The sequence below is a fragment of the Microcebus murinus genome, chromosome 10 (assembly GCF_040939455.1).
Source record: "Microcebus murinus isolate Inina chromosome 10, M.murinus_Inina_mat1.0, whole genome shotgun sequence".
Classification (NCBI taxonomy): Eukaryota; Metazoa; Chordata; class Mammalia; order Primates; family Cheirogaleidae; genus Microcebus; species Microcebus murinus.
Genome location: NC_134113.1, coordinates 21,290,607 through 21,306,666, shown reverse-complemented (window position 1 = coordinate 21,306,666; position 16,060 = coordinate 21,290,607). Strand labels below are relative to the sequence as shown.

At 38.2% G+C, this 16,060-nt stretch overlaps 1 protein-coding gene across 10 annotated transcripts in view; it reads right to left on the bottom strand.

Annotated features, from left to right (window-relative positions):
* ANKS1B (ankyrin repeat and sterile alpha motif domain containing 1B) overlaps nucleotides 1–16,060 on the bottom strand; it is a 1,022,908-nt gene that overhangs the window by 572,192 nt on the left and 434,656 nt on the right. For all 10 annotated transcript variants that reach the window (XM_012787601.3, XM_020287904.2, XM_012787602.3 and 7 more), the window contains exon 12: nucleotides 10,409–10,589. In XM_012787601.3, the coding sequence (XP_012643055.1) occupies nucleotides 10,409–10,589 (181 nt within the window). The remainder of the gene's footprint in view (nucleotides 1–10,408; nucleotides 10,590–16,060) is intronic.

Genomic DNA, 16,060 nt, shown 5'->3' with positions numbered 1-16,060 from the left:
CCTGCTCTAGAGTCTAGAGCTGAACAGGTGGGGAACAATGGTCTATCAAGTAGGTAGGAAGTTACTGGGGAGAGTATCTGGAACAAGTTCTGCCATAGGCTGGCTCACTATGGCATAATGCCTAAAAATGAAGCCTGTGTTTAAAGAGCCAGGGGCCCAGTAAGTACACAAGGCACCAGCCCAACATAGGCAGGTGCAGAAAACAAAAAAATGTTGTCTCAGAAAAAGACTGTAGAGATAGAAAAGTGAACAGAGAAAAAGGTCTAGCAATTTGGAAACTATTCTCAACTGGGGGAGGGAGGGGATTTCTCCACAGCACAGACCTGGAAATATAAAAAAAAAAAAAAAAACACTTTTTTTTTTTTATTACTGTCAGCTTTTCTCCCACAGTTTTACTTTTAGCTATAACGATCACACATATATCACACAAAAATAACTGATAAACAGGGAGATTTATCCAGAGATATAAACAATCTGGTAGAGAAAAACTATCAAGTAAACTAAAGTAAACAAGATAATTAGAAAGATTTATGCAGCAATGAATTTGAATCTCAGAAAATTTCAGCTAACAAAGCAGTTACACTTTTGCATGCATTAATCGAAGGGAAAAGCAAGAGAAAATTGAGTTAATAAAATATTAAATTAAAAAAAAAAAAAAAACCAGATTTTCAAACAAAACCTCCCTGAAACTCTTGCTCCTTGTCTCCGCTGTAATTTTGGATGGATTAGCACTTGTAGGACTCCGGCTCTCGCCAGCAGTGACACACCTTCCAGCCTTTGCTGGCCTCCCACCCAGGACACACGAAACTGGGGCACAGAGCAAACGGAAATTTCAAGTCTGCTCATCAGCAGGTTGACCTGCTGGTTCCAAGCGATTTTGTGGATTTAAGATTCTGAGGGCTGCCTGGACTCACAGCACCTGGCTGCTCTGTCATTTGCACTGAATTCTTAGAGTCTAGGCTCTGCTCCACTACCTAGACCTTTAGTAATAACATCAATAAAGACAACAGTAGTGTCCAGGTTTATTAAGCATTTATGAAGCTACATTAATTAAAAGCATATGTTGTGTTTATGTATTTTTCATGTAGTGGTGCTGGCTTAATGTAATAGGGATAGTATTTTTGCTAGAAGAAATTGGTCTATTTCCATCCTTAAACTCTGTTCCGCTGGAAGTTTCTCCTTTTCCAGGGCTAGGACTGGAGACTTATTGTCCTCAGATAGGAAAAGATGGGTTAGCAAGTCAACAGACTTGAAAGGCAGTCTTTGCCTTTCAAGAACAATAGAATTATTGTTCTAGAACAATCAGAATTAGTTCTGAAGAACAAACAAATGGGAAGCCCATCCCAGAAGAGGAAAGGCAAACCAGCTTCTGAGGAATTTTAAAGAGGAAAAGGCTGAATAAGAGAGGGAAGATGGGGAAATAGTTCTACACGTGTGTCCTGACTTTTCTTTCTGGGCTTTGGCATTGAGAGGATGTAACATAATAAATAGGTATTGGGAGAAGATAAGAAAAAAGGGGCCTGGATTCCAAAGATTCTGAGCATGGCTTCATCCTATCAAACTTGGTAGTTCCACCCAGAAAAACCTTATGAGATATTAAGGGTAAATTTTCTGAGCCCTGTTTATTTTTCTTAATTATGGATGAGACCAGGAGGTTCCGGTGGCCTCCAGAAGAAGGCCTCAGAAGGCAGCGGGGCCGAAAGCCAAGAGGGCTGCCATGGAGCCAGCTTGGCACAGGGAGAGGTGACTGTAGCAGAGGCTAGGAAGGACAGGTGGCAGACCTGGCGGAGACTCAGAGGTACCGCTTTACCAGTGAGAGGCAAGCTGGGGTAAGCCAGGTCCTGGCCAGAATGGTCTTGACCTAAATAGATCACCTGCAGTCCACAGGTATACTGGGAGGGACACCCACACCTTCTTATCCTTTTTTCTATGCTACCCTCAGGCCCCACCTACTAGCCATTCATCGATTAGGAGATTGAACAAGAAACGAACTCAGACTTTCTCCACTCTCCTCAAATGTTTGATCTTTGCCCTCTTTGGTTCCTCTCCAAGGATAAAATTGTTCTGGTTCACAGAGAAAATAGGAGCCATCAGACAGTAAAATGTAAATTGTATCTTCTCTCTCCCCCTAAAACATCTGTGAATGCCTTCTCATTGCTCCTACGAATAAAGAGGAGAATCCTGTAGGTAGCTTATCAGGCCCTACGTGATTGGACTTTTAGTTCCTCTGTAGCTTCAATTCTGACCATTTCTCTTTTTCTCTGACCTGCAGTTTCCTGCTAATTTCTATTACAAGGATTTTTTTTAAAATATGCTATTCCTCCTTTGAAGAATAATCTTCCCTCCCCACCTTGACCTAGGTCATTCCTTTTTGTTTGTCTTTCAGAGCCCCATGCTTTCCTGGGGTGAAATCAATCACCCTCTTAGATACTCTCACAGTATCCTGGACTATTTTATAATGGCACACACCGAGTAAGTATATTGATTTGATATTTATCAGATAAACCAATGGTCTTACATCAATGAATTTCATTTGGAATGACAAGTTCCCACATCACCCCATTATCTACCTATTTGTTATCATAATTTTAAGTATTGAAAAACAATCAACCTTTCCTTTCCTCATCAAGCATCGAGTAACCTGTACCTTGCCTTTGGCATGGTGTGCAAAGTACCACAAAGGCACGGGAAGAAAGTCACGTGACACCAGAGAGAAAACAGGAGGAAAAAAGGAAAGTACAAGAGAGGCATTTCATGATTTATTAAGAACTGCTAAGAATATAATTTTCTATTAAGTATATATACAGAATTTGATATAACAATGTTTTTCTTTGGGGCACCTCAAATCCTGGTCTGTTTAATGTCCTGAAGCTAACAATGGATAATTTGGCTAATGGGTTTAATGTTTATTATTAAGAAAATAAGTCCCAAAGATGTAATCACATGTCACTCTCACTAACCCTTAATTTTCTCCACATCAGCTCACCTTGCATCTTAGTTTGGAGTTTAAAGATCATTTCAGCAGCCAGTCTTTGGCCTTCGTGTTAGCTGGAAGCAAAGCCTCCCTCCGCTGACTGTGTCCAGTGGCTGCTGCAATAATGATGCCTCAGCTTCAGGAGGTCTATTTCCAGTCTATGTGAGCTAATTAAAAGGAAAGCCTCATTTGCCTTTCTGGCAGTCCCTTACCAGCGTGAGAGGTCCACGCCACCCTCTCCATTCTAATTTTAGTTCTCTTCTAGGGTTTCTTCTCCTTTGCAGAAAAGCATTCTATGCTGCTAAGCACTTACAGGCTTTTGTTTTTGTTATTTCTCTCACTTGGAAAAAGATACTTTTCCACTTTTAGTCTTTTTAGATTTTTCCCCTCCCATCAGTTTTTGCCATCGGGAGGTGATGGTTTGAAACTTCTAACAAAACTGGAGATAATTAGTTACCCAGGGTAGTTGACTTGCTTCGCACCTTGAGAAGGTGCTAACCCATAAAATTATTCATATAGAAAGAACTTTTTGGACACAACTTTCCATAACGAGAGGGAACATCTGTTATTATTGGTGATTCTCAGCTGCTTTTTTCCTAGGAATTCAAAACACATCTATCCAAGACATTTTTTATTGAGGAATTAAGAACTCATAAGTCATTCATTCTAGGCTAAGGTGTTGGATCTCAATCTTTTAAAACCGATACTCTTTACTTTTGATAAACATAAAATTATCCCACCCTGCCTTACCTCACTGTAAAATCATTGTCTCAACTATCTACTCAGCATATCTACTTGGATACCCAACAGTGTTTCAAATTAAAATGTTCAAAACTGAGCTTCCCTATCTCAATTAATATCAATTCCATCTTCCCAAAGGTCACAAGGGCCAAAATTCCTTGAATCATATCTTTGATCTTTTTCATTTTCTCATATCCTACATCCAATCTATCAAAAAAAAAAAAAAAAAGTACATTGGCTCTACCTTTAAAATAGATGCAGAATTCCACCACTTCTCACCACATCTATTTTTAAAAAACTGTTACCTGGGGAAGAAAGAACACATTGGCAACCATTAAGGGAACCCAGGGACTGAAATATCTTAGCAGATGGGCTCTCAAGTCATTCAAGTGTTTTGTTTGAGAATGAGATGCAGGTTGGCCGAGAGCAGAGAGAGCCCCTTGGGAGAGCAAATTTGAAGAGGTGGGTCCCCCCACCTCTCTCAGGGGGACCTGGGCAGCCAGGGAACAACATGAGGGGGTCTTGGTACCTCAAAGAATAGTAGGACAAAGCACAGAAGAAGGGAACTCAAGTAAAGTTGATCTGTGTCATCATTTGTCAAACAAAGGGAAAGATCAATTTAAATATTATGAATGGAGAGCAATGTAGAAGAAAGTATGATTCTGTATATCAAACACTTCTTCCGGGAAATTGTTGTACCTGCTTAGTTTTAATATTTATGGCTATTTTTTTTAGAAAAGAGGCTAACTCAGCTGTGCACTCCCCTGGTCTTAAGACCTTGTGATTAACTAATAATTATCATCATTCCTGGTTTCACGTGCAGCCCATTCTGAATCATTCCAGCCTCTTCTTCGATACCTTGAATCCGGTAATCCTTTGGGCCTCCTGGAATCTCCAATACCGTGACCCTATTGATTTTTCACAATTACTTGTACCCTTGTTGTTGTTCTCTTTCTCTTCCTTCTCCATCCTGAATTCTGTGGTCAAACATTACACCCCCGTCCTTGCATTCATTTTCCTTGCTCTTTAATCTCTTCAATATACCCATTTAGCAAAACCAAACCTATGCAAAATTCAACTCTCCAACTACTCCACACCTGTGTCCTCCTGCTGACCTCAGCTAGAGAAAAACACAGACCCACACTGGCTAATCTAACTTTAAATTAATGAACACAAACCTGAAGTGGGCCTTTATTTTTGACAGGTGATCACACCATACTCTCTCCTAAACAACCACTTCATACTCTCCTGTCTTTCTGCAAACTCTACAGTTCCTCCTCCATCTTTGTTTGCAACTGAAGCTGCTGCTTTCTACTTTCTAGAGAAAATGGAAACTATCAAAACATATCTCTCACGGATTCCCACCGCATGGTTCCCTTGCTAGCATTTGCACTCATATCCGAAACATCCTGCCTGTTGCCCACGCTTCTGTCTAAAGCCAATCTCTCCATTTGGTTAAAGCCCATCCCTTTTGTCTCCTCCTTCATCATAACTTTATTTTTCTCCTTGGAGAAATTCCTTGAAAGGATAGTATCTACTTCTTCTAAGTCCTCTCCTCCTATCCTCCCTTAAACTCACTATGTTGGACTTTTGTTCCATCGAGTCTAACCAAATTGGTCCTGTCAAGGTCAGCAGTGACCTCCACATTGTTAAATCCAAGAGTCAGTTCTAACTCAGTCTTCATCCTACTCTACTTATCAGCCCCATTTGACACAGCTGATCGCTCCTTCCTTCCTAATAACCTTCATCACTCATCTTCAAAACAGGACACTCACAGATTTCCTCCTACCTCACAGGTTGCTCCTTTCTCAGCCTTTATTGCTGGTGTTGCCTTTTATTCCCTCCTTCACTGAACTCAGTTTTTGGCTTTCTTTAGCCACATTCATTCCATATTGTCTATGTAATGAGGATGTTCGCATTTATATCCTTAGACGGGACCTTCAGCTGCCAACTTGACACATCTATTCAGATACCTGATATGCATCTCAAACTCAAAATTGACTCCTGGTACTTTTGTTTACCAAACCTGCTGTTCCATAACCTCTTGTATGCCAGATGATAGGAAATCCATTCTGCAGTTGTTCAGAAAAAGAATCTTGGAGTCATCTTTAATTCTTCTCTTTTTATCATATACCACATACACTCCACCATGAAATCCTAATGGATCTACCTTAAAAATATGTCCAACATCCCTCAATTTCTCTCCACCTCCACTGCTTTACCTTTGATCTTAGCTGCCTTCCCCTCTCTCTCCTCACTGCAATGCTGCATTTACCTCCTACCTGGCCTTCCTGCATCCACCTTTGTTCCCCTCTCCAGTCTATAGTCAACACAATAGCCGGAGTAATCCTCATACAATAGAAGTTAGATCCTTTGACCTCCTTCTGAAAGATCTGAACTGGCTCTAAGTAAAGTCACTCTGAGCAAAAGCTAAAGTTCTTAAATGGCCTATTAGGCTTCACATGCTCTATCCCCTCCCCCACCTTCTTACCTACAATTATCCCATATTTCAAGGAACAGCATGTAGATTCCATGCCTCTGGAGCCCTCATTGAACTAGTCTCCCTCACCTTTGCACATCCAATCAATTACCATGACCTGTGGATAACTCTTTCCTTGTATCTTTGAAAACCATTTATATTTTTTCTACTGCTGATGATGCTGTTTCTCCCCGTCTTCAAACTCACATCATCTCAAATCTATCTGCTGGATGTTAATTCTAGAGTGATCTTTCTAATTAAACACAAACCAGTTTTTATCACTTCCCAGACTAACACCAAAGCTCTTCCCCTTTAACAACCTTTTTTGATGATTCATGAGTTAAAGCTTTAATCACAATTCAAGCTGCTTTTAAAATGACCCTCTGTTACAATAAATACATTGGTTCACTTAACAGTGTTTTGCAGCATACAAATTGTTTTTGAAGGTATATTAATCTTTGTTCTATTAAGTGCCATTTTTGTCAAGTTTAATTTTTTGTGTGTATGTAACAATTTATTAAATGAAATGTAGATTAATCAGTTAATTTAAATTATACTTCTAAGTCAAGAAAAGGTCAGCTACCTTGGCATCAGTACAGACTTACAATAGGCTCTTCTATCTTAAAACTACTATTGATCTCAAATAATAATAATATCATAGAAGAAAAACAATAATACTAAACAACAGTGATAATATTAAGGGAGAATATGAATTTCCATAGTTTATAAAATTCATTCATGTTAATAAACTCATTTATTACAACAAACACCCAAAGAGTAGGTATTATTTCCCCTTTTCAGAGGAGCAAACTGAAGACCAGAAAAATTAAATGATTTGATGGAAAATATCTAGCAAATCAGTTATAGAACTGAAGGTTCTTAAATGCAAAGTAGAACAAATTATCTGTATGTAAGATAATAAAATGCTACTTTTTCTAAGTAGATAAATGCCTACCTTAAAAGTTTTACTTTTAAAATTAAAAGTTTTACTTTTTAATGTAGAGCAAATCAGCGCTGTCCTTCCAGATTATTGCTAAATGTCAGCGTAGTCTAAAATTTTTGATGTAATGTGGAAGTGATATATTATATTACGAAACCATATTAAGATGCTATTGGAAACCATTTCAACTGTCAAAAGGTTAGACTCTGGCTGTTTAAAGACCAGACCTGAAAATACCCTGATGATGACTATTTCTCCACACATTTCGGGTGGTGTCACTCATGTCCTGGCAGCAGTAAGAGGTGTGTGTTCTGATTTTTTTTCTCTGGTGTCAGGGTCAGAGTGAAGAGAAGGGTTGGGGACTATATCTATGACTTTTCCTGCTTTTAATTAAAAAGAAAAAGAAAAAAAATAGTATTTCTATCTACCTCAGAGATTGTTGAAGAAAATTTAAAAAAATATTAATTGTCCAAGAAACGGTACTGTAGCTAAAATAAAGCCAAGAAAGATATTTCTGAAGGCAAGTATCAAAGTCCTTGTCATTCTTCCCATTTTAGGAATTTAAATCTGGAACTAGTCATTCAAATAAGTATTGTTTGAATAGTAATTATATGCCCAGAACCACTCCCAGAGTCCACACCCTTTTTTTTACAAATCATATCCCATTTCTCCTTTCCTATAAAATTGCATCTAGCACAGGGTAGGTATACAATACATGCTAATGCCCCTGAATGAATGCTAGGCTTGGTGTAGACTATAGAGAATTATGTTAATATCATAGTTATTGCTACTAATAACTACTAGTAATTACTAGTAGTTACTAACATTTATTGAACACTATGTGCTAGACACTGTGCTAATCACTTTACATGCATTACCACACTACAGGGTAAGGTAATCTGATTCATTGTTACTATAATTCTATAGAATTATAGATTATAGAATTATTTTCTTACCTATAATTCTATAGGTAAGAAAACTATAGCATAAAGAGATGAAGTCTCTTAGCTAGGCAAGAGGTTCAGTCTTACAATTAGTAACCAAACTTAGGCACTCTGCAGTGCTTATGATGTGCCAGAGATTCCTCTATTCCAGTTTATATTCTAGAAAGTTGATAATAAGTAAACAAGTGATCAGTATAATTTTATATAGTAAATAAGGCTACAGAAAAAAGACAACAGGATAATTTGATAGAAGTAACAAGAGCAATGTAGAAAATATGGTTAAGAACATAAACTGTAGCACCGGGTGTGAATCCCAGCTCTGTTTTTATGGGCTGGTATTTAGTTATTTATCCGGTTTTTGTTTCCTTATCTATGAATAATAATACCTAATTCTATGAGGGAAGTTGAAATGAGTTGATATACATAAAATGACTAAAACAGTGCCTGATATATAGTGTTATTTATTTGCTTATTATTGTTGTTCTGTTTGCATTTTCATTATTATAATTCTTATCCTATTGAGGGCTTCTAGTTAAGATAGAGTGGTCTGGGAAGGCCTCTATGAAGAAGTTCATTTGAGTCAAAACTTAAATGACACTCAGTCATATGAAAATTTGAAGACAGAGATTCCAAGCAGAGGGAACCTAAGTACAAAAGCCCCAGGGCCAGAATGCACAGCAAAAAAGGCCAGTGTGGGCCAGGATGGATCTGCTAGAGGGAACCAGACTAAATTGGGCTTCATTGGCCATGGTGAGGAGTTGGATTGTTTTCTAAATGCTGTGAGAAGCTATAGGAGCATCTTAAGCATGGCAATGACACGCTTTGAGTTACATTTTATAAATATCACTCTGGTTTCCAAAGAAAGGTTGGATTATAGCTTCTATAGCATATTGATCTTACCACTGCTAGTAGTCATTAGTTTTAAAATGTTAGCTTTGTTCCTAGGGGAAAGTAATTCTCTGGCTATATTTTGGAATGTTTGTATTAGTGCTTTTAAAAATAGTTAAAGGACTTAAGAACGCACACATATATGTGCGTGTGTACACATATATGCACACACACACACACACACACCCATACCCATATACAGATACTCTCTTTGAACAAAGATTATATGGAATATCCACACAGACCATACTTTGTGATTCTAAAATTCATATTAATTATGCCTACTGGGTTTTAGAATCATGTCTCTTTGAATGAAAGTAATTGAATAGTTTACATATGTTAAAGTTGATCATACAAATTGGGTCATTCTTGTCATACTCAACTAAAACAGTCAAGAGGCCAGGGAGAAAAAGCACATAAGACATATAACATTGCTCCAAGAAGGTAATTCTCTGTGAGCCTGGCTGCTGAAGCTGCACGCTTTAACCAGGAACCAGTTTTATCTAACTGCTACTGAAACAACTTTCTGTAACTCTGAGAACAGCTTTAACCGTTGCCACCACGTATCAATCAAAACTTGCCAGCTCCTCGAAACCTTACTAGTGCCAATAAACTCTCTCAAAGAGCAATAATGAACATTTCTCTCTCTTTTTTTTTTGCAAAATCTTTAACCTTCTCCTTGTTCTTCAAACATACCAAAGACCGCTCTAAATTGCAATTCTTGAGACCACCCAGTATGTGTGTATGCACTGAATTGCAATTCTTGATTCCCAAATAAAACATTTAAAATTTAGAGATTCATCTCTACTTCGACAATTACTGTAAATTAGATATAAGGGGAGGAGGTCCTTCAGGGCCCACTTATATTTCTGTCCCTTGGCCTTACCAGTTATTATAATAGCTCCTTGACTCCAAAGAAAGGAAGCATTGCAAATCAGATTGGGTGGGTGTTGTTACTCTCTTTAATCTTACCCTTACTCCCAGCCTTATTCCCCTACTCCTTTCCTCTCCAACTTCACCTTGGCTTAAATAGGTTGAAAGCCTGCTGAGGCCCCATTGTACAACTCATTATTACCAGATACCCTCCATATGGATTTCCAGCCTCAAAGCAGTTGTTAATGAAGTCCTGTGTTAAGACCACTGTATGGAGAAGAGTATAAACATCAGTAGAAGAAAAGCATTTCTAGGTCCCTGGTTATTTTACGACCATAATAATATTAAATCATCATCTTTAATATCTAACACCTGAAAGGCCATCCATGCACTTAAAAAGATTATTATACCCACACCGACAAAAATCTTAAAGCCCTACACTGCCACACACGGAGGTGAACTAAAATCACAATGCAATTTGTTTGAAGACTCCTCTTAATTCCTCTAACTCATAAAGGCTTTAGTCTTGAAAGTTCAACAATGAAGCTGCATAAAATGAATTGCTTTACCTGTCTGGGCAGGTCCTTCATCCTTGACTTCCGTGGTTGCAACAGAAGAGGTGAGTGGACTAACGGGAGGGCTGGAAGTAAAGCTTGTGCACCCTGCAGATGTGTTGATTTCGAAATATTCTTGGTTGTGATTCATTCGATGGAAATCCAGAGAAGACACAATGGATGTGCGTTGTTTAGGCTAAAATAAATGAGCATGACGAGAGTATTAATATGATCGTGATCATCTTCAGCCCAATCTCCTCAGCAATTTAATCTAAGTGATGATTTTTTTCCCACTAAATGATCTGGGTTTTATACCTAAAATATAATTGTGCTTTACAAAGAGACACTAAATAATCACTTGACAAATTAAATTGATGAAAAAATTGTTTAATGAAAAAATATTATGGCATAATTGATATAATAATTTAGGCTTTTCATTTGATTTCCCCAGAAAAGTGTAAAAATATAGTGCACAGAATTTCTCTTAATAATCAATTCTGAAAGTTGCAATTTTAAGTCACCTTTCATTCAAATAACATTTAATAAGCATGTGGCATTTGCCAGACCCTGAGGATACAGAATCTAATAATAAAAGAACCCTCACAACACTGAAGCATAATTAAAGCAGTTCCATTTTTTGATTCTTTATATAGTCCAAGGAATTGGTGGCATTAGATATTGTTCCCAAATACCATATGCTGGAATTTTGTCATCACAATTAAGTAAAGTTATAGAGACCATTTTTCTAGGATCTAAGAATATACTTGGTATTTGTAGTGAACTTTGATTTTCTTTCTTAAGGATTTTAATTAATCCCCAAATAGCAAGAAAAGTCAATTTAAACATAAAAGTTAGAATCATGGAGTAATAGCAGATATAATCTATTCTATATCCTTTGTCAGTAATGGATTATTCCTATGGCAGTTTCCTGTTTTTCCCCATAGTTTTAATTATATTCACTTTTTTTCTGACCTAGCAGAGCTTCTAACATCATCCTTCAGAAAAATTGCAGTCTTTTTGGTTCTCAGATGTGTATTTCCCAAGAATCAATCCAAGCTTTCTTATTTTTATCCTTCTTATCTATATTACTGAAATATTAGCAATCCTTATAATAATTACAAGAGGTTAAATGTGAATGTTTTTGCAATAAATTAAGTTTATTGTACTTTACTTTCCCCAAAGTACAATAAACTTTTGGTTTACTAATATATTCATTGTCCTTAAATATTTGTTAATCACTATATTCTATAGTTTATTTTCCTGCAGAATATTCAAATTACTCTGTCTCCTCTAGCTCATCATTTTTTTTCAAGCAGATATCATTTAGGCTATAATCTATTTTTTTAAATAGCAACAGGGTCATGCTGTCACCCAGGCTGGAGTGCAGTGGTGTGATCATAGCTCACTGAAAGCCTGAACTTCGGGGCTCGAACAATCCTTCCTTCTTAGCTTCCTCAGTAGCAAGGACCACAGGTGTATGCCACCATGCCCAGCTATTTCTTTTTTATATATATAAAGATGGGGTCTTGCTATATTGCCCAGGCTGCTTAAACTCCTGGCCTCAAGCGAGTCTCCCAAAGTACTGGGATTACAGCCATGAGTCACCACACCCAGCCTAGGCTACAATCTAAAATAGACAATCATATAGAAAACATCTGTATTTTATCCAGTTTTTAAATAAAAAAGGTATGCAAATTATCACAATATGCTTCATTTTTTCACCATTGCAATATATTTATGAAAGACATTAAAAGGCATAAATATTGTTATACAAGAGAGTGCAAGGCATTTATTATTATGACACATCAACTCAGTAACAGAATTCAAATTAGTACCCACACAGGACTCAGTTGCTTTTGAAGTGTAAAAGATCAGAGTTTAATGTCAGGTTTGGTTTCTCATGAAATGTCTGTCCTTGGGGCTACTGAGTCTCCATTTCACATTCACTATCCTTTCAACTAGACTCTACAACAGCAATTAAAAAGGCACAAGCTATGACACTGGCTTCAATAGAAACACACATGTCCATCATTCTAGGTTTTATTTTATTATGTTGTGTTGTGTCTTTGTTTCACCACATTTCTATGTTTACCTCTTAAAAATTGTATAAAGATCAAGTCAACGGATGTATGTGATGCCTTTACTTTGAAATGTTTCTTAAATACCCTTTTCTTAATCCTGACCACCCACTGTTCTAACTGCATTAGAAACACAATTTGTTATATTATAGAATCGTGAAAACAAACAGGCTACTTTTTGCTGCATCAATACATTCTATGAATATTTGCTGAGTATATCCTAAATTACAGCTATCATGGTGAGCATTGCAGTAGGAATAACACAGGTAAGACACTGTCCTTGTTTTCCATATGATTCTAGACTTGGTGTTGGAGGAAGGATGGCACACGAGGAGAGAGACAAGCAATCCAACGATTATGCTTCAGTTCAGTTCAGTGCAATGATCAGGGCTACAGTGTGTTAAAGCACAGACTATAAGCGAGCCAAAGGTGGGCCTCTACTTTTGGAAGCAGATCAGAAGAAGATTCCACAGGCAGTTGATGCATAGCTGGGTTGAATCTTCATCTTCTGCTTGATGAAGCAGAAGTGGTAGACAGATGAAAGAGGGTGTAGAGAAAGAGAGTACAAAATCGCAGGTATTAATAGTCCCAGACGGCTGCAGTACAGAGTATGTGAAGATAGTGGTGGGTTCAAGGCATGAGATATTGGAAGCTGCAGGGGCCAAATCATAAGGAGTCTCAAATGCCATGTTAAGGAGTTTGATCTTCAATCTGAATTAAGGAACCACTGAATGATTTCCAATCAAGGGGGCTTCATAATCAGGTTTGCATTTTAATAAAAACTCACTTTAGCAGTTTAAAGAATGGATTGTCCAGGGCCAGACGAGAGGAAGAGAGACTAGTTAGGAGGATGTTCTAGAATTCCAGCCAAGACACAATTTGGTCCTGAAGGAAAACAGCAGCAATAGGGTTGGAGATAGCAGATGTTTTTAGGAGATGCTAATGCGGTCGGCTCTTTAGGACTTGGCATCTGATTGGCTGTGAAAGTTGGTTTTAAGGGAAACTTCTAGAGTGACTCAGATTTCTCACTTGGGTAGATACCAGAAGGTAAGTTTTTGTGGAAAAAACAAATTTATACACCCCTCTACCAGAACTTCACAAAATGTATACTTGCATGTTATCGAGACCCAGTTTAGACTGTTTAGTACATGTTTATGCAAACCTAGTGATATGTCCTGTTCTTTCTCCGAGCAGAGTGCTAGGATCTCACTCTAGTATGGCTTCAGAGAAAATATGTGGAAGAAGGGAAACAGACCAGTGGCATTCCAAAGGGAACACCCTGAACAGTGACCATCTGACCTCATTCTTGTTTGCTTCTTGGGAACTGTCTATTGGTTTAGTGTTACCCAGCATAAGGAACACAGAGGAAGAAGTCATTGCCCATATTCTCTGAGCATCTGAGGTGGTAAAAAATGAAAGTAATTATATGTTAGTCGTGCTCTAAGGTAGGAGTCAGCACACTATGGCCTGTGGCCCAAATCTGGCCACCTTCTTATTTCTGAAAATAAAGTTTTATTGGAACACAACTACACCCATGACCCATTCACATGCTTAGTGTCTATGGCTGCTCTCACACTGTAATTGTAGAGTTGAGTAGCTTCAAGACAGGCCTGTTATCCACCATATTTAAATATTAATATTTACTGTCTGGCCCTTCAGAGGAAACATTTGGCCACTCCTGTTCTGTGGAATCATTTCACACATCAATTCAGTGCTCGGTAAAACCGTAACCATAAGTTTCCTTTCATTTCTTGGCCTGACTTGCATTAGGGTTGGGCATGGTGAGCAATTCTGACCTACTGACTGTTGGTAGAAGGGAGGATTCTCCACCCTTCTCCTACTCAGCAGATGATGTAGTTAAAAGACGAAGGAAGGTTCATGCAGCCCACACTGGGTTTTATGAGAAGTTAAAATAAACCTCCCATACATTCAGCCATTTAGGCTCTGGGTGTGTCTGCTGTGTAGTTAGCATTATTGAGTTAGCCTAACTAGCACAGAATGAACTGGTTGGGAGAGGTGAAATGATTTACTCAGAATTACACAAGTAGTTAGTAGAAGGGCTTAGATTAAAAGGAACATTCATGTGTTCAAATCTAGAGACAAGTAGATGGTGCCTCAAAACACAAAGGACAGAGACAGAATTAAAAAGAGCTACCTATGTGAAGAAATGAGATAACACCAATAGGAGAAAAGAATAAAGAAATGGTAGCAATACTAAAAATGGAGATAAAAAATGATGGGTCCAGGACATTCACTTAAGTTTTGTTTTATTTTAATACATTCTAATTTTTTATCTACTCAAATGGAATTATGCTAAGCCATTTAGTGTAACAAAGAAAAAGTGTCTTTACAAACTCACTAGAATTACAGATGGAATTTGCCAAGTTTCAACGTGTAAAATGAGTTGCACTTGTGTTCATGGTGGCTCCTCCTCTCTATAACATCCCCTTCTTGCTCGTCCAGAACTTAAATCACCTTATTTTCCAGAGGACTTGATCCTACACACATTTACTAAACAAAAGTCAGGAAACTGTAGCTCATGGGCCAAATCCAGGCTTCTACTTTTGCAAAGACTATGAGCTAAGAATGGTTTTTACATTTTTTAATTGCTAAAAAACGAAATAATATTAGTGATACATGAAAATTGTATGAAACTCAAATTTCCCTATTTATAAGTAAAGTTTTATTGAGACATAGCCATGCCCATTGTATGTATTGCCTATGGCTGCTACCATAGCAGGATTCACTAGTTACAATAAAGACATTATGAATCATAAAGCCTAAACTATTTCACAATTTTACTCTCTGGATCTTTTTTCTTTTTTTCTTTCTTTTTTTTTTTTTAGAGACAGGGTCTCACTCTGTTGCCCTGGCTAGGGTGCAGTGGTGTCATCATAGCTCACTGCAACCTCAAACTCCTGGGCTCAGGTGATCCTCTTGCCTCAGCCTCCCCAGTGAGTAGCTGGGACTGCAGGTGCCCCACCACGCCTGGCTAATTTTTCTAGTTTTTATAGAGACAGGGTCTCACTCTTGTTCAGGCTGGTCTTGAACTCCTGGCAGGAGCGAGCCACTGTATCTGGCCTGCTCTCTGGTTCTTTACAAAAAATATTTGTGCTTGTATTTTCCTGGATAGAGCTGGATCCCATTCTACTAAGTGAAGTATCCCAAGAATGGAAAAACAAGTACCACATGTACTCACCAGCAAATTGGTTTCACTGAGCAACACCTAAGTGGACATATAGAAATAACATTTATCAGGTGTCGGGCAGGTGGGGGGGAGGGGATGAGTATATACCGTGTTTCCTCAAAAATAAGACCTACCCATAAAATAAGCCCTAGCAGGATTTCTAAGCATTTGCACAATATAAGCCCTACCCCGAAAATAAGACTTAGTGATGGGTGTGGCTGCACAGTGTATCTACATAACCCATGCATTTCATCATGGAGCAGTAAAGAAGATGAGCAGCCCTTCTCATCTGCCTCATCGTAACAGCTACTATCCCTGAGGTGACCGGAAAGGCACAGGCAGCTCCACCAACAAGGTCGGCTCCCCCGTCAGGTCCCGGCCATCCTGTGCCTGCTGCAAGCT